Source organism: Vulpes lagopus, chromosome 3, assembly GCF_018345385.1.
Source record: "Vulpes lagopus strain Blue_001 chromosome 3, ASM1834538v1, whole genome shotgun sequence".
Classification (NCBI taxonomy): Eukaryota; Metazoa; Chordata; class Mammalia; order Carnivora; family Canidae; genus Vulpes; species Vulpes lagopus.
In genome coordinates this window covers 121,704,511-121,729,676 of record NC_054826.1, presented here as the reverse complement: position 1 = coordinate 121,729,676, position 25,166 = coordinate 121,704,511, and the positions used below count along the sequence as shown (strand labels likewise).

Sequence of the window (25,166 nt, the reverse complement as noted above, 5' to 3'; positions counted from 1 at the left end):
ACATGTAAAGGGACACGTGACACGCTCCATTGGAGAAATATGTGCACAGAAAGGCAGGGGGTGCCCTGAAGACAGTGCCACTAAGTCTGGGGGAACAGAGAAAGGGCTCATGGAGGTGATGTGTGAGCCAGGATTTAAAGGCTATCCATGTGCTTGCCGGATGGTTACAGGTTATTTATGAAGAGGAAATAGTATTCGAGGACCCACTGGAGAGGTTCCGGAGGTTTGTTTTGGCTGGATCTGCATGTGTGCGTGCAAGGAAGCAGTGGGAGACGAGGTTGGGGAGTCAGTGTCTGCAAAAGCAGACCAGGAGCCTCCTTGCCAGACATGTCACGGGTTTTCGTCTTCGCTTCTGGGCAACGGGGAGTGATCAGAAGAGTTTCAGTTGGGGATGACATGGTCAGAATTTTATTTTAGAGCAATTACTGTGGCAGATAGATGGAGAAAACTCAAAGGTGGGTCTGGATTGGAGGCAGGGAGACTGTCACTAGACCATCACCATCAGTCATGAGAGAGAAGGTCAGAGACAGAAGGCAGGACGTGGGGACGGAGGGCAGGGGACAGCTGGGTTGCAGAGACCAGGAGCATTAACCAGAGTAGGGGAGGGACAAGAGGACAAGGGAGGAAGGTCAGGACTTGGATCTAGTGGCTGGGGACTGATGCTGCTCCTCTGTTCTCACCCGGGGAGACTCTAAAGGGGAGAAGCAGGTGTTGGCCACAGCAGGAGGAGGATGCATTTCACTTGGAATGTGTTAGGTTTGGAGGGCCTTCAGGATATCTGGGAGGCAGCCAAAAGTATGTATGTGCATTATTGTTTTTACTTACCTTATCTTTGATGAATGAATGTGAGCTTCACGATCCCGAATTTTATCCCTTAAGGTCAAATGTGAAAAATGCCCCAGACCAGTTAAACACTTTCCCCATGCTGCAGGCAACACAGATGCTCATGCTTCCTCCTCTACATTGTCTTCCCCTGCAGCTTATGATGGCAGGGCTGGGGCCAGGGCGGGGGCTGGCCGGGGGAAATGTAGAATGGGCTTTGTGGGTAGTGGATTCAGAATGCCCTGGATTGCAAAGCCTCTTGTGTGTGTCATTTACACTGAAATAGGCTCATGGTGCCACAGTTTGTATTCTGATGACCTTTAAAGATCTTTAAGTCCAAAGAACATGCTATGGTTCCATGAGCCAGACTGGACCCTGGCTTCTTTATATTACTCTGAGCATACTAGGGAGGCCACAGAGAATCACCTCCTTGAGCCACAGCATCATAATTTGCAAGGGGAAGTCCATTATGTTCGGTGAAAGGGGAGACAGTGTGGTATCTGAGCGCCCATGGACAGGGGCTGGCCCCTCTTCTCTCTCTCTTTCTCTCTCTCACTGCACATCCCTATTCCTCAGCTCTTGTTCACATGAAAGGCCCCAAGCAATCAAAAGTACCAGCAGCAGTGTGCACATCTGATGCCGATTGTTCCTGGGCCCCTGCCTCTGACACAGTGACCAGGGTTTCTTATCTGCTCAGGAAGGAATGGGAGAGGAGGAGGCTGTCCTTCAGATGGCAGGGCCGCCTGCAGCCCCACTGAGTTAAGAAGAACAAGGCAGCTGCTGCTGCTTCCCCGGGAGAGGCCCGGGAAAGAAAGGGGAACTCTGGCATGTCAGCAGGGGTTGGGACATGGGGGAGACTTGGACTCTTCTTCAAGAGAAAATAAGGAATTTCAAATGGAAAGTCACAGCACGGTCTGTTCCTGATGTCTGCCAGCATGCTCGCTGGATGGAGCTTCTTGCCAAACCAGCGTGTGTATGCCTTTGCATCAACATCCCCAGAAATTTTAGCACCTTGGGGCTTCCAGAAGCAAAAATGGGGACCTCTTTTCTATCTGCTGCCTTGGGACAGGGGTGAAGCCTTTGCACACTGAGCCCTGGAGCTTACAGCACCCTGGAACGTTCGAGAACAAAGCTGGTGACCACTTTTCTCTCTGTTCCCTGAGAAGAAAGGCATGATCCATGACCTCTGATTCATGGGTCATTTTTCCCTCCAGGGAAAGATACTCCTTGTCCCCAGTAGAGCTGGGGCCAGGTGGCATAGACTTCCAGCCACTTCATAAGGAAGCTGTTTTTCCTTGGACATGCCCTGAGCACAACTTTTAAGTTCTAGAACTAAAAAAAAAAAAAAGTACAAAAGGGAGTTATCTTTTGCAAGGTATGGTTATCAGTGTTTCTGCACATGCCTATGAGGAGAGCAAGCTGGAGCTAGATGCTCACTTCAGAGATATGAATAAGAGGACCGTGTGAAGAAGCAGAGGAGGAGGGGACTGGCCAGAGGTCACGTGGAGAGGCTGTGGCCAAGGACCCAGACCTCCCGGCTCCTCTCTCAGCTCCTTGTTTACTGAAAAATATTTATTGAGCATTTACAGTGTATAAGGCATTAGGCACACAGGCAGTTCCTTTCTGCCCTCCATCAGAATCTACATGACAGCGAGCACAGAAGTAGAGATGAAAGATCACAGGGTGTGGAGTCCAGCTGACAGGTGCTCACCCCTGACCCCGGCGACACAGCCTCCCGGGTCACCCCAACTCTCTGAGCCTTGGTTTCCAAATATGTAAAATGGGGATTATAATCCTCACTGCAAAGGAGTACTCTCAAGATTTAAAAAGGTTCTTTACAAAGTCGGGTTGGTTTAATGACCTTGGGCAAATTTCCTCAGCACTTTTGGAAAAGAAGGTAAATGACCCCCAAACTCATGTCTAGGAGAGGACTACAGAATCTTCCAAAGAGAGATCTTTCTGGTCCTCTGAACTATAACAAATTTGGTAAATGAGAGCTTTGCCCTCCCGCAGGACAGTCTGTTAATTAAGTTTGGTCGGCTGTCTGGTCATCTGACTTCAGCCAGCAGAATCTTGGGGTGGAAAAGAAAGAACCGAGCCATTCTGGAAAGCCACATCACTGGCAGAAGCCAGTGTCCCAAGTTCCAAGTATAAATCGCTTTCTAATTAGGAAATAATTATGCCCCCAAATGGGGCTACATGGATGTGAAGGCATCTCACAAATTGCCGATTAGTTTCATAGCAGTGATGGTATTTAGTGCCACTTCAGTTCATGGAAAAATGTGTTGGAAATGGCCCATCTTCAGCTGCTCAAAAAAGTGAGAAAAGGTCAGGGATGAGAAGCCCAGAAGAGGGGCGATGAGATAGGAGGACAGGGAAACGTCTGCCTTTTTTTTTTTTTTTTTTGGAGTGTGCAGTCATGTCAGAGTGTAGGGCACAGAGTTATTACAGTGGGAAAGAATTTGGATTTTATTCTTGTTGCAATGGAAAGGTAGTGCAGCCTTGAGAGCAGGTGAGGGATAGGATCAGATACCTTTAAAAGATTCCCCTGCTCCTGCTGGAGAATGGCCACACGTGGAGAGTTGGAGAGCTATTATAGTCATACACGTGGGAGGTGATGGAGTGGAGGGCTGGTGGTAGAAGGGATGAGAAGCAGTGGCTCCTGAGTGGATTTTAAAGATGATAGAGACTGAGCTGGCCAAGGGGCTGGATGTGATGGGGAGAGAGGGATGAAGGGCAACCAGCAGGTGTTCGGTCTGAGAACCCAGGTCCATAGCTGTGCCACTTCCTGCAATGGGAACACTGGGGAGGTCAGGTATCTGCTGGGAGGACTGGTCCTGAGGACTTTTCAAGGCATTTCGGAATGTGAATTGCTAATATCTCTAGGCGATGATGTCGGTAACATCTCTAGAAACTATAGATATGGATATAGAAGTTGAGAGTGTATGGAGGTGGTTGGGCCCAGATATAAAACTTTGGGGGTAATTGGTGGCATTTAAAGTCAAAGGATTGGGTGAGATATGGTAAATAAGGTAGAGAGTTAGGGAAACCAAGAGCAGGTCCCGAGGCTCTCCATCAGTCTGCCCCCCCACCCCCACAGCCATCCCCTCACCCACCAGCCATCCACTCTTCCAACTAGCTGTCCCTCCATCCACCCAACTGTACTGAGGAAATGCCTTCTTTGGGTCCGATGCTGGTTGCTGGCATTCAGAGGTGAACAGTTATATACCCCTTGCCCTGGAAAAGCTCACAGATAGGGAGAGATAGCACACTTCACAAATATGGCAAACCTTGTGAGTGATTTGATAGACGCTTGTACATGGGGCTGGATTGTGGAGAAGTCACCTGTTAACTCTGCAGCGGGGGAGAGTTCAGAAAGGCTAAGGAGAGGTTTTGTTGAAGATACACCTCAGAGGGGGGTGACCAGTGTCCCAGGAAGATAGAGGAAGATAGATGCAGGAAGGGAGCTCATGGTGTCTCTGCGGAGGAGGAGGATCATGAAGACCTTTGATGCAGAAGTAGTGTGAGGTACTCAGTAGGAAGGGGCCTGCCGGCGACTGGAGGCTTGTGTGCTGGGCTCCGGAATCCAGGCTTTTCCTGTGGGCCACTGTTTTAAGCTGAAAAGGGGCAATGGATGTGGCTGCATTTGGGTTTTAGGAATATGGCTTGATCTAGGAATATGGCTTGATCTAGGGGTCAGATCAAAATCCAATCTGGATTCCAGAAGGAGAGATTTTATGGAGGCAACTTATTTCAAGGGGGAGACGGGACTATTAAAATAGGGGGATAGGCAGTAAGAGGTTTCCTTCCACAGGGAGGAGGAAATGAAAGCAGAACAGCGGTTGAGAAGTGAGGTGAAGGGGGTTGGCATGGGTGGACAGATCAGAGGATGTGGGGTCACCCTGGTCCCAGGGGAAGGGTGTGTGTTGACACAGGTCGACCATGTGTGGGGGCCTGGGAGGAGAGACACTTAACCATCACTTGGTTGACAAGCATATGGTTCCATCGAATGGTGGGGATACGAAGTTCAGCTAATTATTTGTGGGCAAAGACCTGGAGGGTCTGTGTCTGGCCATGACCTGAGGGTTGCCTGCGGGTCATATCAAAGTCAAATGGACAAAGGCAGTTCTTCGCAGTAAGCTGTTCCCTGGAATTCAGAAAGGAGGGGAGGTCTTTGACCACCACATTATTTTTTTCTTTTTTGCAGAACCAGGAGTCACAGAAGCTTGGTGAAGTTCAGCGTTATCAGAGTCAAAGCTGCAAGCACAGGAACTGCACAGGAAGATGATAACCAGGTAAGGGACAGTGGCAAAGCTTGCTGCTAAAATCTGGAAGCCGAGCCGTGGCTTCTTTGCGGTGTCACGCTTCCATCTACACTCCTATATTGGACAGTGAGGGAAATTAAGGTCGTTGCCCTTTGTACAAATACGAAGCCTGCCTGAAATGTTAATGGTGCCCACCATGGCAGCGCCAAGGACAATAAAGACCACAACTCCATGTCTCGTTTTCATATCAATCGGCAGAAATTATTTTTATTAGAAAAATGAGATTTTCCTGTATTTACATTTTTACACCATTGGACTGGGCACTTTTGTTGCCTTGGGAGTTATGTACATATCAGTTTGCACACACATTTCAAACCCCATTCCTTAAAACAGTTGATAACACGTTGAACGAAAAGAAAAGACATACTACAAGAAGACGACCATAGTATATACTTCCTCTATCATAGAAAGGTGTTAAGCAAACGTGTAATTTTGTAGCTATGCTTGGAAATATTGAATACAGTTATCAGCACTTCCTCATGCAGTGGATTAAAACATGACAGGTATAAACTGCCGTGATTGGTAAGTGAATGTCTATTCCCAAATGAGAACCACCGAATAGAGCATACAGCTTGCATGGGGCTCCACCATACAAGAGATCAAGCCAGTTCTGATGTGGGTTTTGGACTGTGTTTGAGTGTCACTGTGAATGGGAACCCTCTGCATATGGAGTTTGATCCTGCCCATGTTGGGTTAAGGATGGACTCGGACATGGGTCTTCAAAGCTGCTTTAATCCATGACTTCCTGTGGGCAATGACCAGCTTGTGTATTATGTACGCAACAGGTCTCATAACATGACTCAAGGATATGAAGGGTTTACCCTCTCTTTTTTTCTGTCTGAGAAGGCCACTGTTTGTGACTTATCTGTTTCTTATTCAAACCACCAGTGAGACTCACCTAATTCTTTCTGAATATTCAGCTTGAAATATATATACTATACATAGACACATACGCACAAACATTCTATTGTGATCAACTACAGTGAAGTCTACTGACTAAATAATTTGGCAAGTATATGCTTTTAAGTTGGCTTTAGCAGGGGAATGAACAAGATTAAGATTTGGAGCTCCAGAACAACCGGTAACGAAATCTTTGGAGAACCTCAGGCTTGGAAGGCATCTGAGCCACAGCTAGCCACATAATTAGTGGTATCGAGTAGTTTCCTGACTTTTCTATGAAAATGTTATCCTTGACCTTATCTCTGACTTGGGGGAAAAATAGGCAATTGGCATCCTTTCCTAGTGAAAAACATGGGAAACGTGAATGTTACAAGTGCCCCTTTCATCTTTGCAAATCCACTAGAATTTTCAAAGATGATCACCTGAATTTGACCCAAAATAGCCTGAATCTTCAATTTCTCAACTGGAGCATTTCCTTAGCGGCCATGGCTTCAGAGCTGTGTCTACAAACCTAATAAACTTAAGAGTTTTTTTTTTTTTTAAATAAAATGGGTTTTAAAAAGTCAATACTGCTCATTTATTTGAGTTAGCTAAACTGAGAATAGAAATAATTCAATAGGTCTTAGATATAATGTAATGTTAAAACCTCAGTTGAATTCGAAAGGCTATGATTATTTTTCATGGAGAAAACTGACAATGTTTTTATATTTCTGGACCTTCACTATTTGCTCAGCTATCAATAGTCTTTGATTTGAGCCCTTTAAAAGCTTAAAACAGCAAAATGTCAGATCAATGAGAAGCGTTTAAAATGCCAAAGACAAACTTATGTTTGCTGGAGAACAATTAACCTTATTAATTTAAAAGGCAGCTGTGGTATTGGCTACGTGTTACGTTAATATTCTTTTGAAGGCTCATCTTAAATCCTTCCCAAAGGTGTGGGAGAGAATTAACTGGAGGAGGTTATGACCCAGGGCTATGGCTAATGAGGAATGTTCTAGACTTGCAGAGATGCAAACTTATCGTTTCATGGACCTGGTACCTAAGAGGGATATATGAGTGATAATTTCAGTTTCGTCTTGTTTGTCTCTGCATACTGCTGACACCTTACTTGAGGAAGTTAATCTGAGAAACGAGTCCATTGGAAACAGTTTGGTTCTGGCTCCCTGGAGAGCTATGTGCTTTGAAATCCAGCCCCAGAGAAGAAAGCCTACTGGCCAGATGGTTCTTTTGAGTGGTCCAGTTTCTCCACAGCTCAACAGCCCTGGGAGGATGTTCTCGTTCACTTGCAGACCCAATGATGGGATCTCAAAATAGGTATCAAATAATGATAACTATTTTCTGGCTTACGAGACTTTTTACTGCCAGCTTGAAAGATGTCAACAGCTAAAGAATTTCTCGGGGACAATGACAACGGTGCTTGGTTAGATTAACTGACCCTCCAGAAGGACTGGATCGCAGAGCCTCCCAGAAAAACATCCCTTCGAGTCCCAGTTCAGTTTCCTCACCTATGAAATGGACCTAATGTGGCCCCAGTTCACAGAAAATAGAAATGCCTGGCGGGAGGAGTGTGGCTTAGGACACATGAGCGGTGCAAGATAGGCATGCACAGGCTCGGTGTCGCTGCCTCCCCAACGCATAACGCATGCCACCATTTTGGACTCGTAGAAAGCCTAATGGAAACATTCCAATTCAGTGTTCTTGAGTGAGGCAAACTGAATGAGCACTCCATGGTTCAGCAGTTATCTTGGTGCCAGTGATGACCTAGCAGGGACGGTCACTTGCAAATACCATGACCTTTCTGAAAATGGGCCACACTGTTTAGGATAGCTTTGATGGTGGGGGGGAGGGGGTAGCAGAGGGAAGTGTGTGTGCCCACACACATGGGAGGGTCTACTACTTTGCAAATGTTTAATGGAATTAACCCTGATGTCTACTGAGAAAAAGAAGAGAGATTTGGAAGGGGATAGTTAAAATTAGGCACATGCTAAGTAGACAAAATAACTCCCCAGGAACCAAACAAGTGAATGCAGAGTGCAAGCAGATGGGGAGAGACACAAACGGCATTCAAGTGTCAGAGGGATGGGAACAGAGGTGAGATCCCCTGGAGTTCTCGATACACCCCAAACCAGACGACGAGGGGCGGGACACTAACAAACCTCCTCTCAACAGAGGCTGAAGCGCAAGAGAGAGCCCAGGGGACCTCAAAACAGCCTACCTCTCTTTCCAACTTTTATTCTGACCTCCCTGGGGGAGGTCAGGCACTTTGAGAATTCACCCAATGTTAGGGATTTATTAGCAAACTCCTGCTGCTGATGAGGCTGAGACCAACCTGAGCCTCAGTTTCCTTATCTATAAAATAGGAGCAACCGTACTTCTATCCTATGGTTATTTGGAGGATTTCAGTCTAGGATATGCCTGGAATCAGTCTACACTCAATGTGGATGCATCTTGATACTTCCAAACTCATGTGCTGACCCAAGGCATATACGTGGGATAAGCAGAGAATCTCACATTCTGGCAAGGCACGGGATAGGATGGACAGAGAAAAGAAGCTCCCTCTGCACCTTGCCATTTTCCTGAAACACATCTTGACTCCTTTCACCATCTCTTTGCCCCATTTTGTCTCTAGGGAACCTGATACGCTCTCTTTTGTCAGCCAGACAGTAGGCACTTGGGACTCAAAGAGGATTTCCCCCCACTCCCTTCCCTGATACATTTATACCCTGAACAATCAAAGGTATTCTTCATAAGATAAAAATAAAAATCAAACAAAAAAGCTTTCAGGAAATAGGCTTTTTACATCGCGGTCTGTTTTCTAATCCCTTGGAGGATTTCTTTCAACCTCTTCTTGAAGCCCATGCCATAATGCAGGGCTGGAAGGAGGCAGGATCTGGCAAGGGCTGGAGAACCCAGTGGAACCACAAATGCAGAAGGGCAAGTCTGGCCACCTGTTTGGATGCTCCTGGGTTTCCCAGATACTATCTTTGAATAATCAAGGTTCAAGTACCAAGGATATCTCTCCAGGAGCACCAACTATATTCTCCAGAGTTACATACGGCTTTAGGGAAGGATGGGTTGTTGGATTGTTTGGTCATGGAATCAGATTTTTATTTCCTGGTAAGAACTTGATTTCTCATTTCTAGTTTTTACACACAGTCTGTGTTTGTGTTTCAAGGACCCTTAGTTGTCTTTAGTGTTAGGGAGCACAATTTCTAGACCGTAAGCTGCTTATGGGAAGAGACTGTATTTTCTGTCCCCTTTGCATCTCCCAACCTCAAATTGGCCTTAAAAGGAGAGTAGATACTCAGTCAAGTGCTATCAGCTGATCAGTGTCCTTTGTTCATCCTTGGAGAGAGAGAACTAGAACTCTATTATCTCAATGATCACCACCAGCTTTCATCTTTGGTTTGAGGTTTTAAACTATATCCCTTGTTGGCTCTTCCCAGGGAATTAGGTTCCTGAGAAAAGTTTTCTCTTCTCCAGGATTCTGAGGCAGGGAGTACTGGGGAGCTTAAGAGAAAACCAAATCCAAAGGGGGATGTATGGGTCTGTATAAGGCAAGAGGCAAAGAAAGCAGGGGCAGTTCTATGACGTTCTCTGGCTCTTATCCCAGAGGTACCTGGAGAGCACTTTTGAGAGAAACCTAGAACTGAGTCAGCCTGGCAAAGGGAACCAGGCGAGGAATTAATTGGACCATGCATGAAGGTCTTGGTTTCTAGACCTGGCTCTGATATTGTCAATCCAACGATCCCATAGCGATTCTGTCCCTTTGGGAGCCCAATCTCCTAGTTTTCTCATCTCCCTTCCCCCAGATCTTGGCGTAGTTCTGTAAGTTCTATTTTTCTACGACCCTTCTGGACAGGCACCTTTAGCTGATGCCATATCGAGAGTACTTCCAGGCACAGAACAAGTGGGGATGGAGAAGAGGATAAGGAATTGAAACAGAGACTGTGCCCTTTGGTGGGTTTACAGAAATCACCCACGTGTCCATATCAGCATTGTCTTCAGAAGTTAATGTGAGCAGAACATGGGCCACACCCCTAACCCCAGATGTCTTTTTTTGAAAAGAGGCCAAGAACACCAGCACCCAAATCCCACTTGGGCCCTGCCATTCTCCCTCCCTAGAACTGAGATTATTATTTAAAAACAAAAACAAAAACAAAAACAAAAACCCAATAGCGCCCTCTCTTCCTAATTATCAGCCTATTGATAATCAGAATGGGTTTTCCACATGGTAATAAGCATCATCATGACTTAATTTTTAACATAAACTTTACATTATATACAATTTTATTTGGATAATACACTTTACGTGTCAGTGGTAGAAATCAGGCATGTATAGTATGTACATGTGTACACGAGCATTGGTATTCACAGGATTAAGTGCATTTTCTCTCCTCCGATGTGTATCAGGTGGCAAGTTGCCCTCATTGCTACGACTAGATGTGAACACAGTACGATGTGTAGGGGTTGAATGGAAAAGCACAACCACGCATTGGTGTAGACCCCACCAACCCTCTCATTCAGCACTTCCGACCCTGCTGGCCAAAAGAAAATGGGGCATCCAGAAGGTCTAATTTTGTCTCAAATGAAAATACTGCTTTTGCATTGGAAACCGCCTTCACATGGAATCCTTAACTCCTGTTAAACACCAACCAATGAGTTTTGTTCCCACATACTCATTTTTTTCTCCCCCTAGAACTCCCAATTCTGTCCACTATAGCCGCGATTCGTACAAACAGGTTCTGCTTCAGAAACAATTCACGTGCCCTCTGCAAGGATTCACAAGCCACATCTACGCACAAGGAAACAGTACGGGGATGTGCCTGAAGTTAACGAATATATTCAGCTCTTCTGAAAGATACTTAGGTTTCTCAAATTAGTATTTATTTAGGTCTTAAACTGTATGGGATTTCAGTGCAAGGTATTTATTTATATGACAACTGATTATTAGAGCTGCACTTTTTAGGTTTAAAGGAGATAAATTTTTAATCACCATTTAATTAACACCAACCTTTACCCTCCCCCCCCCTTTTCATTAGCAATTCTATTTGCAAAGAATTCAGGGCATTTGTCATTTCCTGAGAAGGACGTAGAATATTAAATACACATTGGCAGACATATCAAATAGAATAAACAATGCGGGACTATATGGCTGCTATGGATCTTTTGACTAATTAACTGCTTTGGTGAGAATCCCATTTAAGTGAAACTATTTCATTTGTAAACAAGGTATAATTTTCTTGTTTCTCCCTTGAAAATAACTGTGAGTCGATGTGACTGATTTTGCGGCACTGGGTGAATTTTAATGGTCCTCTCAGAGCAGCTGAATATGAAAACTTCTCAGGCTCTCTGCAACGGGGAAGAGAAACCAGGTATAGGCCACAAGACATCTGGTCATGGTGCTGGCTGCAGTTTCGAAGTAAGATTCGCAGAGGGCGGAGGAGGAGTGGGGAGGTTATAATCCTGCACCTCTCAGGAAAGCAAGCCACACTGGCAGAAAAAGAGACCCATTAGGGACTTGTCTTTTCAGAGCATTGAAGCCAGGAGTGGCCTGGGACCTGCAGGGGTAAGGACAATGAAGCTTATTTCTGGGGGGCCCCCCAAGGTTTCCAGGGTAGAATTCATCCCCTGGAAGACTCTTTTCTTACAACAGACTATTTTAAGTTGGGTCTGTGTGCACTGTTACCCGTCGACAGAAACGTGAGCATCTGCATTTAGGTGTACCCGTTGGGCCCCTCTCAAGGGGAGAAAGCCACGTAGAGTCATGGAAGTACCATTACAGATGCCAGCTCCGACTTGAGCCAGGTGAAACTCAGGCCTGGTTTTGGGTTCAGAGATTCTGACTCTTTGGCATCAACGGATCTCAGATCTCAGGCTGGGATGTCAGAGGAACCCTCTGTAAGGGATCCGGAGTTGGGAGGGCTTTCTATTGATGTCTTGATATTCTTTTTCCAAAGAACAGAACTGACTTGAATCACTTTCAAATAGCTCTACATCAATATCTTTCATTTGAAAGACTGCCTGCCTGATTAATGGTCGATTTTTATATGCTTGGGATCATTACAATCGAGAGTCAATGAATTTGTGCAGGAAGAGAATTGTGTATTCATTATATATAGCATTCTAATCCTCAGTGTTTATTTAAAGAAAACAAAACACGTTGGGTTTGAAAGGAACCACATTACTGTGGTTCTTCTTCCCAAAGCCTAATTTTTGGTCTTTTTCTATGTAAAAAAAGCATGGGGTTAACAAAAATAATGCTGTTATTAGAAGAAGGGCTTTTGATCTATGGAACAGTTCTGACTGTAATTTGCATTCTCCCTGGAGGTCCCTGTCTTTTGGCAGGTCCCCTGGGCTTTAAAGAGGAAGAGAGAAAGCCTCTTTGGATTGATGACATAGCACTGTTCCATGTGCTGGGGAGATTTTTAAATTCATTTCGTGTCATGACACGCCAGTCTTCTGGGGAAATGAGGTGATCCTGGCTGGGCGGGGGGGGGGGGGGGGTACCATAGGTCTGGAAAGCCATGGGAGGACAAAGGCAGGATGTTCTAAAAGACAAAATAATCAGGAGCGTGCCTAAGAGTAGATATGGGGGTGAGGCCCTTCAGTCTGGGCTTCTCCGTTGTTGGGTCTTGGGGCAGCAGAAGGGCCAACATCCAAGAAAGAAAATGCAGAGGTTGGATCCATTTGTCATCAATGTCTAGCCAGCCTCTTCTGCCTGTCAACCTCAAAGGTGACGAGAAGACTTTCTCACCCGTGGCCTCCTCTGCCTCCCCACCAATGATCCTGAAACTTCCTGCAGCCACTTCTCGCCATTACTGGGTATGCTTGCCCAAAGATGGGGCCATTCGATGAATCTGAGCTCTGAGAGAATTACTCCCAACACCTGCCCCCTCACAAGAGAACACTCCCTACAAAATAGGACATGCTATAAGTAAGAGAAACGGTAACGTTTCAATCTGCCACTCTGTCCACCCACTCCAGGAACCTAGAGCAAAATGCAGAAGGAAGCCAGGAGATGACCAGGCTAGTTAGCCTCGGCTGCGTGTCACCCAATGGACTCAGCTACACTACGAGACCTGATGGCTAGTTGTCCTAGATGTCTCAGGGACCTTCATGAATTTAAAATATACTGAATTAGAACTATATGGAAATGCTGAGCTAATACCATTTGTGGGTTTTACAATACTTAATTTTTAAACTACAATAGTCTGGTCTGTAGTGACACAACCACTACCTTTTTGTTTTTGGCACTTGGTGTGTGCCAGGCCCGTGCTAAGAGCTTCCCGTGCTAAAGACTCCCCTCCTTCCTGAATGAGTATCATTCCAGATCACATAGGCACAGATCTGAGTAAAGTAAGAATGGGACAATAGGGGTGACTCGGAAATGACAAATGCTCTGAGGAATCTTTTCTTTTCTTTTTTTTTAACATATCCCTGTCGGTGTCAGTGCAGGTTGGCTCCAATGGAGCGAACGTTTCAGAAGAGAGAAATCACTTTCGCCACTAAAGTTGATCCACAATTTGGAGGATGCTCAGGGTGGATGTATGAGTGTCTCTCATGTTTTGAAGGCTTTTGATCTGAGGAGGTTGGGGTGGAAACGAGTGTCCAACCAAATCTCACAATGCTCAGGAAGAGAGACCTAGAAGCATGCTAGCCTTCAGCGGACAGATGGCATTGTTACTTCCTACAGATCATAGTACACATATGGCTGCTGGCACAACCCACCACGTTAACCCGGGGAACGGCAACACACACTTAATTAGATGCCACCATGGCTGTTCGGGGACCGAACGGGCCATGGTCACTCTGGGAGGGGAGGGGTAACAGATACTATACAACCCTGAGTCGTCACCAGAAGGGGGGAAACACAAACTTACATATACGAGAGTCTTCAGGATAAACTACAACAGCCGCTGTGTCAGAGACAGGAGATCCAGAGATCAGAGAACGGAGACACGTTCTGTGTTTGTGCAGCTCTGAAGGAGACCATCGGGGCCAAGGGTGAGAGAGTGGTCTGTGGAACGCACGAGTCGACATCCAGAGAGATCCTCGTAGCTCTCCACCTGAGGGCCCTTCTGGCCTTTTATTCCAGATGTGTCTTGGAAATGGACTATAATGAAGGTAGTAGCATAGTTACTGTGCACACGGATTGGCTATTCTTTGGGGGAGCCTGGAGTTCTGGGGTTGAGCCTGGGCAGTGATGGGAGGCATAAGAGTAAAGCTGAAACGGTTACAGAGCCAAACTTCCTAATCTCTTGCACATCCATCTCGCTACAGCACAGACGCATTCGTAACTGTTCTGTGTCAGGTGTACATGCATACCATATTGCTTATTCGGAATGAGAGAGACCGTTAGGCGTTTCTGATGAGGAAATCACATGGTGGACTGGTCTGAATGGAATTTGCAATATAGGAAATCATAACATCACCACGGGCATCCAACGCATTCTTATTGCCAACATACCCAGCGGGCGTGTCCAGGAGACTTGCCCTTGTGTTTGTGTTTTTGGTTAAGGACTCACCTATCTGGTATCTGTCATGCTCAGCACACACCTCACAAGATTCCTTGAGTGGAAGACTACGGCATGGAGCCATGTGCAAAAGAACCGACAAAACAAAACAAAACAAAACAAAAAAAAAACCTTCCTAAATCCTCTTCCTCTTTGCAGGGCACCATCGGACATCCGACATTTACCCTCCGGAACAGTGGCCGTTACGTATGTTTCCCTATAGATAAAACATTAATGGAAGGTTTTAAACATCAGATTCAATACTAGGCATTTTCTTGTACACACGTCTATTGCTGCAGGAATTCAAAACCCTGGGGGTAGAGTACATACTGTTCTTATTCGCAGCATAAGGCATAACATGCTCTGAAATATACACGTCGTTGTGGCCTCTACTGTCTCTGGAGCAGTACGATGCTGTCGACCTCAAGGACGACCGAAGGTAGCTGTCATTCACGGCCGGGGATGGCAGCGAGTGTTTGTAAGGGTCTGAGGGACATCTCCCGATGACTAAGCGTCGGTCGTCCCCATAGCAACGGAGGAAGGGGTTATCGGAGGTGTGGTCTGGCAAAAGGGACTTGCTCCGCTTCCTGTCCTCCAGACCCTGGGGGAAGAGGGAGCTCTTGTTCCCCGAGAGTTTGCTTGAGGGGACGCTAAAGAGACTCCCGTACAGATTGCCCTCCAGGAGCCGTTCCCGGTCCTTGAGGCTTATGCTCCTGGAGGGCCGGCTAAGGTCCATCTCCCTGGGCTTGTCAACGATGTTATCGTAGGAATGCTGACGGCTGATCCTGAGCTTGTTCTTCTGGAACTGGAGGGTGTTGTTCTGCGCCCAGTCCTGCTGGTAGACCTCCTCCTGGGCGGCCGGGCTCCCGGTCTCCTGAAGCATCTGGTCTTCATCAATGTCGTAGAGGTTCCCCATCCGCAAGCAGGCATCGCACTTGAAGGGGGACCTCACGGTGAAGTGGCCCGAGTAGGTGGGCAGGTTGGAGAGGCAGCTCCGGCAGTGTGTGGAGTTCTGCCGGTAGCGGTCGCTGCCCTCACTGTGAGGGGAGCTCTTGTCCTTCAGGGTGAAGTGCTTGGAGTAGAATTTGTGTTTGTCGTTGTTGGGGAGCACATCTTCATTGTGCGTGGGGTTCCTGTTCGTGGGCAGCGCTGGGTCCCCCTTGCGGAAGTTTTCGTTGGGGTCCTGGTACGGGTCTGGGAAGTCCACGTTCTCGGGGAGGGCCATGTTCTCCACAAACTGGGGAGGGTCTAAGTGGAAACTGGGCTCCTTCTCACCATCGATGGTGTAGATCTTGTCCCTGGGGGAGCTCGCTTTGGTTTTCAGATAGGAGCGCTCAACCTCGCTGCAGTCCTTGGGGTATTTGGAGGCCGCCGACCTTTTGAAGTTGTCCTTGGTCTTGTGGTTCTTACTATTGTCGGGCTCCCTGTGGCATGTGGCCCGACTTGAAGTTTCCGAAATGTCTGAGTGGGCCACCTCCTCCGGAAGGTACCGAGGACTCTTCAGGGAGTGGGTCCTGTTCTCCGCTGCACCCTCATCCCTCTGGGAGACTGGGTTCTGGCTCAGTGAATCCTGGCGGAGCGACTCCATGGATTTCTTCCAAAGCTGCCGGGGCCTGGAGTTCGCCTTGGACTCTGTGCTCACGGCCACCTCCACCGTGTTCGGGTTGGACTCGTTGAGAGTAAGAGGGTGCTGTCCCTGGAACACGTAGTTATTGAGATTGTCCTTGTGCCTGTTGGCCACAAACGTTTGCAACTCATTCATGTTGTCCCCAAACATGTTGTCCTTCCCCTGAAAGGATCTGTTGTCTGAATATATCAAATTCCCTTTCTCGGAAACCATGTCCATGATGAGGGAACCTCTTTGGATGAAATCAGCAGCCCTTTTGGGGGAATCCATTCTGGAGGAGTTCACGTTGGACACCTCGGAGATGTTTTTGGCTGACCGAAGGAGTTTCAACATGTTGCTCTGTGATCCAGTCAGGTTGAAGTCTGGAGACTTCTTCTTCTCCTCAATGTGCACTCCATGAATGCAGCTGTAAATACCCTGTGGGAAGGAAAATGAGACATAATCAGCAGTAGCAGGAGCACGAAACCACTACACATTTGGTCTTTACCTGCAAAGGTGAGAGGTGTCCTTCTTGGAGGAGCCTTGGAAGGATCTTGAAGTCCAATCGGAATCCCGGGAATGTTCCTGAAATCTATGAGACCACAGGTGCCAGGCTTCTTTCGTCTCTCTGGCTCAAGATTATTACTTTTGTGGATGGTCATATATGTTGGGTTTGAGAAAAGGAATCAACTAATGCTTATGTATCTATAAAGGTCACAGTGCCCCCGAGTTGGCACGTAAGGAGATTGAGTTGATCCCTGGTTCACTAGCTCATCTTTTGCCAGAGTTTCCCAGGGTCATCTCTAGAGTCTGGATACCAGACTCAGCTATTAAACTGGGCTTAAAAGGACCACCAGTTATTAATTCTTCAGAGGAAATGGCACCTACCCACATACTGAAGCTATTGGTAAAGGCATGAGACCCAAGCAGGTCAACCAGAAATCCCTTTCTGGGTGCTTCAGTGCTAGGCATAAAAATCCATGGAGGATCAATCAACCATTTTGAGGAAGGAAAGCTATAGAAGCTGGGCTAGAAGGAGCAGATGCAAGGGACTAGTCTTGCCACCATATGGGATGTTAGCCTGAGAGTGAAACCATCATAGAAAGGAGCGGAGCACAGGGGATGGTTTGGACAACACTTGGGCCTTTTCACATATGCCACTTAATCTATTCTGTGTGTGTGTGTGTGTGTGTGTGTGTGTGTGTGTGTGTGTTCCACATGGTCAGAGTTGGGTGTTAGCCACTAGGAACAGTGAAGACTCCTGAGGACATAGGAATGAAGCACTAAAATCCATCCAGGGACGGAGTGACTTCAGGACTTCTGGGTGGCTCAGACATGATGGGTCTCTTGTTTTCCACTGCGCCTTGTTCCTTTCTTAAAAATAGCTGTTTACTCTGACTTCAAAGTAACTCGTGCTTCGTGGCACAACATAGGCAGGGCGGCTTCAGGGACATTGTGATTTATGTTCCCTTTCCCCACTGCTACCCCCAGATGGTGGCAGCCAGACATAATGGGGACAGTCTGAACAGGACTCCTGGGTCTGGGCTGGTCCCCCTAAGACAGACAGGGAGCCAGCCCAAGAAGGGGTCTGGAAAGCAAACATGGTGGCTGCTGCTGACCGGGGCATAAACCAGGAGATGCGTCATTTCAAGGAAATATAAGGTGAAGCCAAAAGGGTCCTATTCCAACCTTTGGGGCCTCAGTTTCTCCATATCCACAGGATGGGTGTGATTACATCAAACTCACAGGTGTCGTAAGGATTAGAGAGGATGGAGGAAAGCTATCTGGCCCCGCCCTTATTCACACATGACATAATTCATTGTGGGGTTGTGGTCTTGCCTTTGTGGGAAGGTAGGTTCTTGGCTTGGGAATTGCCTGTGGAGATTTGTTCAAGTAAATGATTATGTGTGTACAATGAAGACACTTGTCTGTGCTCTCTGCTCTGTGTAAGGAATATACACGTAAGGTGGCATATGTGTGAATGCCCATAAGACAAGCTTTAGACGTGTGTTAGCCCTTGATAAGAAAGGAAGAGTGTTTATTTAGCAACCCAGAAGCCCCCCCTATGCATAGCACTGGGAGCTGAGCCCATTTCAAGTTCCCCTAACAAACGAGAGAGGCAGGAAAGTATATTAAATATGAAATCCTTCTATTCATGCATGTTGGGCTGTGCTAATTTTAAAAGACAGATATTATCTGTGGAGAAGGGTGGGTCAGTGCAGGAGTAGGGCTCCCTGCAGCCTTTGAGGACAGAGGAGTGATGGTGGCTGGGAGTCCCCAAAAGGGGCACAGAAATCCTTGCAGTGCTCCTATGAGACACAGGGTCCTCTCTCCCCCAGGGAGGCGAGACTAAAGTTTAGATTCCAGGATGCCTGTTCCTGTGTGCCCCAGTCCCCTCCAATCCCATCCCTCAAGATGCTTGGAAGGGAAGTGAGGATTTAGTTCATTTCTCATAATGACGATCCTCTCAGCTTGGCTTCCTTAGTGGTATCTCAGACAGAGGAAATGGTCTTCCAGATACAAGCAGGATTTACAAGGAAAAGCAACAGTGTGCATTTGTTCATGATAATCCCAGAGTCATTTGGATATGGAAAGCCTTTAGTAATTGGTGGAGAGAATTAGCTTAACGTCGGCATAATACCTAGCTATACGCATGCACGTTGTTATATTTAAGCAATCTGTGTGTTTAGATGCCATCAAGTTAATTAGGAAATATGTATTTGCACAGAATGCAAGTTAAGAGTGCCACTGAACAGAAAAAAATAAATCATCCTCACTAAGCTAATGTGAATCTCTCTTCTGAATCTCCAAAGTTCTTAAAATCACCTAATGCTAAGAATATACAAATTCCCTTAGACATAATTGTTTTGTTTTCCTAATAACCATTAGCATATAAAACTAGGCGTTTTTAACCAAATGTGTTTCACCATGTTTCATATCCTCTTTAAATTCGTTCAGAGTAAAAACATTCCAAGGTGAGCAAATGGAAGAAATAGCTAGATAAATAGACAGGCAGATGGATGGATGGATGGATGAATGGATGGGATGGATGAAATAGGTGGATGGATGGATGGAAAGATGATCGGCTGCACGACAGATAATGCCATATTTTGGTACAACAGATAATGCCATGTTTTGTTAGAAGATGAGTGACTATGTGCACACAATGCAACTAAGTGACAAGATTGTGTTGAATATGTAACCATGTCAGGTGTGTGCACATACGTGTTGTGCAGCATAGATTTCTATCAAATCTCTTGTGTTGCTTGCATTGGATGTTCATTGCTTGTGTAAGAGCATGTGCTCTGGCTGGTACCACACCACCTAGATTTGAGTCCCAGCTCCACCAAGACTGTGCAGCCTTGAGCAATCATCTAACCCCATAACGTTGAGCTTCCCTATAATCTAGAGCTAATGACAGCTACCCACCTCACAGAGATAGCTGGTAGGTTAAACGAGCTGAGGAGTACACAGCCCTTACAGGGTGCCTGGCACATATAGGTGCTCCACAAATAATCATCATTTTCTGTGATTGTCATCATTACTGATGAATTGTAGGTGTTGTTTTATGGTAACATACACATGTTGCATTGTGCTACACGAGAGGGGTTACCTTGAATACTGTATGAGCTCACTACAGCACGTGTGTTCTGTTGCTGTGGTTTATGCTGGGTTCAATGTTACTTTGGTTTCTATTTGATGTGCCGGGCATTTTCTCATGGTTCTTCCCATCTTTGTTCCATTTGAGACTATTGCATAGCACAGTCTACTTGTGGTTTGTTAGACGTGTATACACACAGCATGGCCTTGTGTGTAGATTTTGTTTTGGTATACATGTTCCACTGGAATGGCATGTTCCACTGGAAGGCATGCATGAACTGTAATGTCTTGCATAAGGATTTTAGGAGCATCGTAGAGCACATACGGCTGCTAATGGTGGATGCCACATATAGACTGCTTTATTTGGCCTACATGGTTTAAAAAAAATGAATTAGTTACTAATATTTAAAAATAGAAAGGTTTCACATAAAATCAGATGACTGCATTCTCTTTTAAAAACTAGAATACCTGGTAATATTGCCCTTGCATTCCCATAGATAGCAGGACTTGAGGAGGGCTGACCCCTTCAGGTGGGGCAGGGCAGGCATACTCAAGTGTTCCCTCACCCTGACGCCCAGGGGCATTTGCTGTTTTTTTTTTCATCGCATTTGTGCTATTTTGTTGTGCCCAGCCTACTTTACCCCATCCTCCTCCCCTCTCTGGCCTCCACAGTCACCTGGGATTGCAGTGGCTGGGTTGTGAATGCACAGAACCTGGATTCCTTTCCTACACGCCCAGGAAAGGTTGGTGGGGGGGGGGGGGAGGATGTGCTGACCGCCCCCACCCTGGAGTCAAGAATCCCGGATTCTCTGGAAGCCCCGAGCTCCTGTGGACCTGCCCACTCTGCCCACTGCATTAGGAAGTAGCTGTCCGAGGTACTGACCCTGCTGATGGAGAAGAGGAGCCCTGGCCGGTCGGAGCACACGCCCGTGAAACAGAAGCGCAACTTCCAGTAGAAGAGGTGTTCCCAAATGAAGGTGATGAGGCTGAGGGCCATGGCGGCCGCCAGCATGTAGAACACGCCTGCCATGTTGTCGATGTCCAGCTGGCTGCTCATCACCTCGTTCTTCTCGTTGTGGCAGATCCCTGTAAGCCACAGTGTCTCCAGCTCCTCCATCTCGCCTGCACAGAAGACAAGAACCACAGGCCGTGAGGAAGCAGGGCATGCACTCTGGGTCCCGGTCACTTACACTTCTGGGACCTTAAGGCAAGTGACTGAGCTCTCCAGGCCTGCACATGCTCACTTGAGGGCTGACGCTAATCATGGTCAGGGTACCCACCTAATATTGTTGGAGGGAAGATGAAATAGGATGATGTATAGTTACGTCCAGTCCCTATGGTGTTTTCTTAATTATTGTCACTATGTTCTGCTTTATTCCACCTGTGTCCCCTGCCACCCACCCGTGCCTGGAACAGGATGGGACATAAACTCACAGCATGCTACCTCGGACACACTCGCCTTCCAGTTATGACTATATCATTCACTAGCTGTGTGACCTCTGAGCCACGTCTCTCCTGTCTGGGAAATGAACAGAATAAAAGTGCGCACTTCCTAGAGTTCTGATGAGGACCAAAGGAGCTCGCGTATGCAAACACCCCAAAAGAATAAATTTTCATAAATAGTAGTGTTGACGGGATTGTTCCAGAGGAAGTGCCCAGCACGGTGCCTGACACACAACAGTTCCCAAATGTATTAGTTTCTTCTTACATCTTCCTTTAGAATGTCTGAGATTGTTCCAAGATGCCACCCACTAGCAGTGCACTGAGGGCAGAAAACCTTGAAATGAGACATCCCAATCAACTCTTAATGGCCCCTTCTGAACTAAACACCTCCTCACCTCAGTAGGCAGGTAAGGAAGCAGGTGGAGTTTTCAGCGAGAAAGAAAAGGTAGGCCGTGCTTGGCGTTATTTTGTCTTTCTTTTGTGTGCATTTCATCCAGTTGCCATCTAGGAGGAATTTCTCTGATCTGAATGTCTAGCAATTAAGCTGACTGTCTAGCAATTCACTAAACGATGGCACTTACGCTGTAATTCAGACGTTAAAAATTATTCTTCAAGGACAGTGAAAATCCAAGAGGATGCATGCACTGTTAAATGGAAAGTATGATTGGGTTGTGCGTGTTTGTGTGTCTAAGATACAATATGAAACGTACGGAGGAAAGGAAACACTCCAAATGTTTCTTTGATTCTCCTTTGAAGAGGTTAGCATAATTACTGCTTTCATACTGCTGTCTTTTTTAAGTTTCGTGAAATTAGCGTGTCATGCTTTTGGCTTGTTCGCGCTCTGGAATGATTTGGCTGAACAGAGAAATCTAAGTTGCTCCTTCTTTTTCCTGGACCTTTTGAAGATGTTACTGAGTTTTCTTCTGATCTAGATTATGGTTGTTGAGAAGTTGGCTAATAATCTAATTGTCATTACTCTCTATGCCATCTGTATTTTTTCTCTGATGGTTTTGGAGACTTTCATTTTGTCTTTGGTGTGGAAAGTAGGTGTGGACTTGCTTTATTATTTGTTCTGCTCTGGACTCAGTGTCTTTCTTCAATGTCTGACTCATAACTTTAATTCTGGAAAAAAAAAAACCTCACCCATTCTTACTTTGAATATCAACTCTCCCTATCCCTTTTTTTAAAAATATACTTTACTTATTTATTTTTTTAGAATAGTTTTAGGGTCATAGAAACATTGAACAGGAAGTACAGAGGCTACAGAGAGTTCCCATACACTCTTCCTCCCCATTGCCTCAGTTTCTCCTATTAACATACATCTGGCATTGGGGTGGTTTCTTTTGTTGTTTTTTACAATTGATGAACAAATCTCAATACATTATTATTAACTAAAGCCCACAGTTTACATTAGGGTTCACACTTTGTGTTGTACCTTCTGTGGGTTTTGCCCCATGCTTAAAGCCATGTGCCCATCGTTACAGTATCATATGGAAGGAATAGTCTTGTTGCCTTAAAAGTCCCCTATAGGGCCCCTGGTTCAACTTTCTTCATGCCCCCATCCCAATGCCTGGCAACCACTGATCTTTTAATGATCTCTATAGTTTTACCCTTTCCAGAACATCACATAGCTGGAACCACTGCATACATAGTAGCCTTTTCAGACTGTCTTTCTTTCTTTCTTTCTTTCTTTCTTTCTTTCTTTCTTTCTTTCTTTCTTTTCTTTTCTTTTTTCTTTTCTTTTCTTTCTTTTTAAAAAATATTTTATTTATTTACTCATGAGAGACACAGAAAGAGAGGCAGAGACACAGGCAGAGGGAGAAGCAGACTCTCTGCAAGGAGCCTGGTGCAGGACTTAATTCCAGGACCCTGGGATCACGCCCTGAGCTGAAGGCAGACGCTCAACCACTTAGCCACTCAGGTGCCTCCAGACTGGCTTCTTTCATGGTAACAAGATTTTTTTTTTAACGTGAGCAATCATCTGATTTGTACAAAGATGAAAGAAAATTTAAAATGATATGAAATATCAAGTTCCAAACAACATCAAAAAGTGTACTTAATCATACTCAGCTCCTAAAAGAGCAAATGGATAAGAGGAATGATCCCTGGCAGTGCATTTTGCTATATGAACTGGCCACAGAAAAAGCTATAAAGGGAGGTAGAGAAAGTCCATCTTTGAAGAATTAGAACTGAGGGGCTCTGTAATCAGCTCTATAATCATCTCTTATGGTTAGAAATATCCACGATGGGAACTCCAGGGATCTTTTGGATCCTTCCTTTAAGGTCCCTGTTACCTGTGGCCACAGTGTTAACACTTGTGCTGAGAACAATATGCGTTCAAGTTCCTCTACTTCTTTTCTTTCTTTTTTTTTTTTTCCTCTACTTCTTTCCATGGCTTGACCACTTCCTTTTTTTTCTTTCTTTTCTTTTTTTTTGCAAACATTTTTCCATTACATAGATGGACGGTTTGCCTATCATTCACCTACTGAAGGACATCCTGGCTGCTTCAAAGTTTTGGCAATTATGAATAATGCTTCTCTGTATATCTGTGTGTGAGAGGTTTTGGTGGGGAATGAGTTTTCAATTCATTTGGGTAAATACCTAGGAGCATGGCTGCAGGATTGTGTGGTAAGGATATGCTTAGCTTTGTGGGGCACTGCCAGGCCCTCTTCCAAAGTGGCCGTGCCATTTTGTGTCCACACCAGCAATGAACAAGACTTCATATTGCTCCACATCCTCGCCAGAATCTATTAGTGTTGTCAGTGTTTTGGATTTTAGCCATGCTAACCAGGTATGTTGTGCTATGGCATTGTTTTAATCTGCAAGCCCCTAAGAATGCGTGCTAATTCTATCTTTCCTTTTCTTCTAAAGAATGGTGTTTAGAATATTCTAACCCTTCTCATTCTATCCCTCTAGGTTATTAACTTTATTTTAATATTTTCCACTCCTTTATGCCTCTGTCCTACAGTTAGATGCTTCCCACAGATCTATTTTCCAGCTCATTTATTCTTTCATTAATAATATTTAGCCCTATGCTTTCATTTAATCTATTTTAATCAGATATTCATCTGGCCATCTTAAAGTTCTGCCCATTGTTTTTATTGTAAAACAATAAATCTGCCCATTCTTCTCTTATGATTCTTAAAAAACTTTTAGACATTTAATCATTTCAAACCCACTGTCTTCCAGATTATTCTCTTGCTCTCCCTCCTCCCCACAACCTTAGTTCTTGGGATTCACATTTGTCTGCTTGCTGTGTGTGCTGGCTCTCATGGTGGATTTCTTCCTTGTGATGTTTTAACTTTTTGAGTATGAACTCATCTTCACCAGGGCTGGTCTCCCTCTAAGTCCCATGGGGCCCCCAAGCACACTGGGCTATAGAAATGTTCCTACAGCGGGTTCTGCCCGCTGCTCCTGCCACGGTTCCAGGAGCTTCAAACATACCCGTTCTTGTAGGAGAAAAATGTGACTACAACTGCCACACTCTGTAGGTAGTATACATTTGGACTTCCATACTCATCTAGGTTTTAATTTCTCACCCAGAGCTTCAAACAGATGGTGAAACTTCTTATACTTTCTTGGTTTTGATGGACAGTTTTCCCCAGTCTTTTCACAGATGCGCTGAGTCGCTCCAGATCTCAGATTCATGCAGTGGTATCATTTTCTACTCTCTGCACAGTTCAGGGCTCCCATGTGGATGCTAAAGCCTCGGTGTCCACCCCTGGGCCCTATGTCCTCTTAGGCTGCTGCACTCCAGAGAGAGGTGCTGTGAGAATATCCCATTCCCCTCTGTTTCCAGCACCTGAAAAAAGCTTCCCTTTTCTTCACTGTGCTTTGTGCATGCATGTGTGTAGGTATGAGCATGCAGTTTGTGTGTGTGTGTGCATGTGTACGTGTACGTGCTTCTAATCCTGCCCTGCTTTGTGTTTGTACCATGAAAGGGGTTCTTGTCAC

The 25,166-nt window shown here is 45.7% G+C and overlaps 1 protein-coding gene across 1 annotated transcript in view; it reads right to left on the bottom strand.

The window, feature by feature from the left end:
- Positions 1–5,323: 5,323 nt before the first annotated feature.
- The window catches only part of GRIN2A (glutamate ionotropic receptor NMDA type subunit 2A), a 374,836-nt gene continuing 354,993 nt past the window's right edge, over positions 5,324–25,166 (bottom strand). Inside the window, exons 13-14 of the mRNA XM_041750636.1 lie at positions 20,653–20,891; positions 5,324–16,607 (exon numbers count right to left, since the gene is read on the bottom strand). Of these exons, the coding sequence (XP_041606570.1) occupies positions 14,808–16,607; positions 20,653–20,891 (2,039 nt within the window). The 3' untranslated portion in view covers positions 5,324–14,807. The remainder of the gene's footprint in view (positions 16,608–20,652; positions 20,892–25,166) is intronic.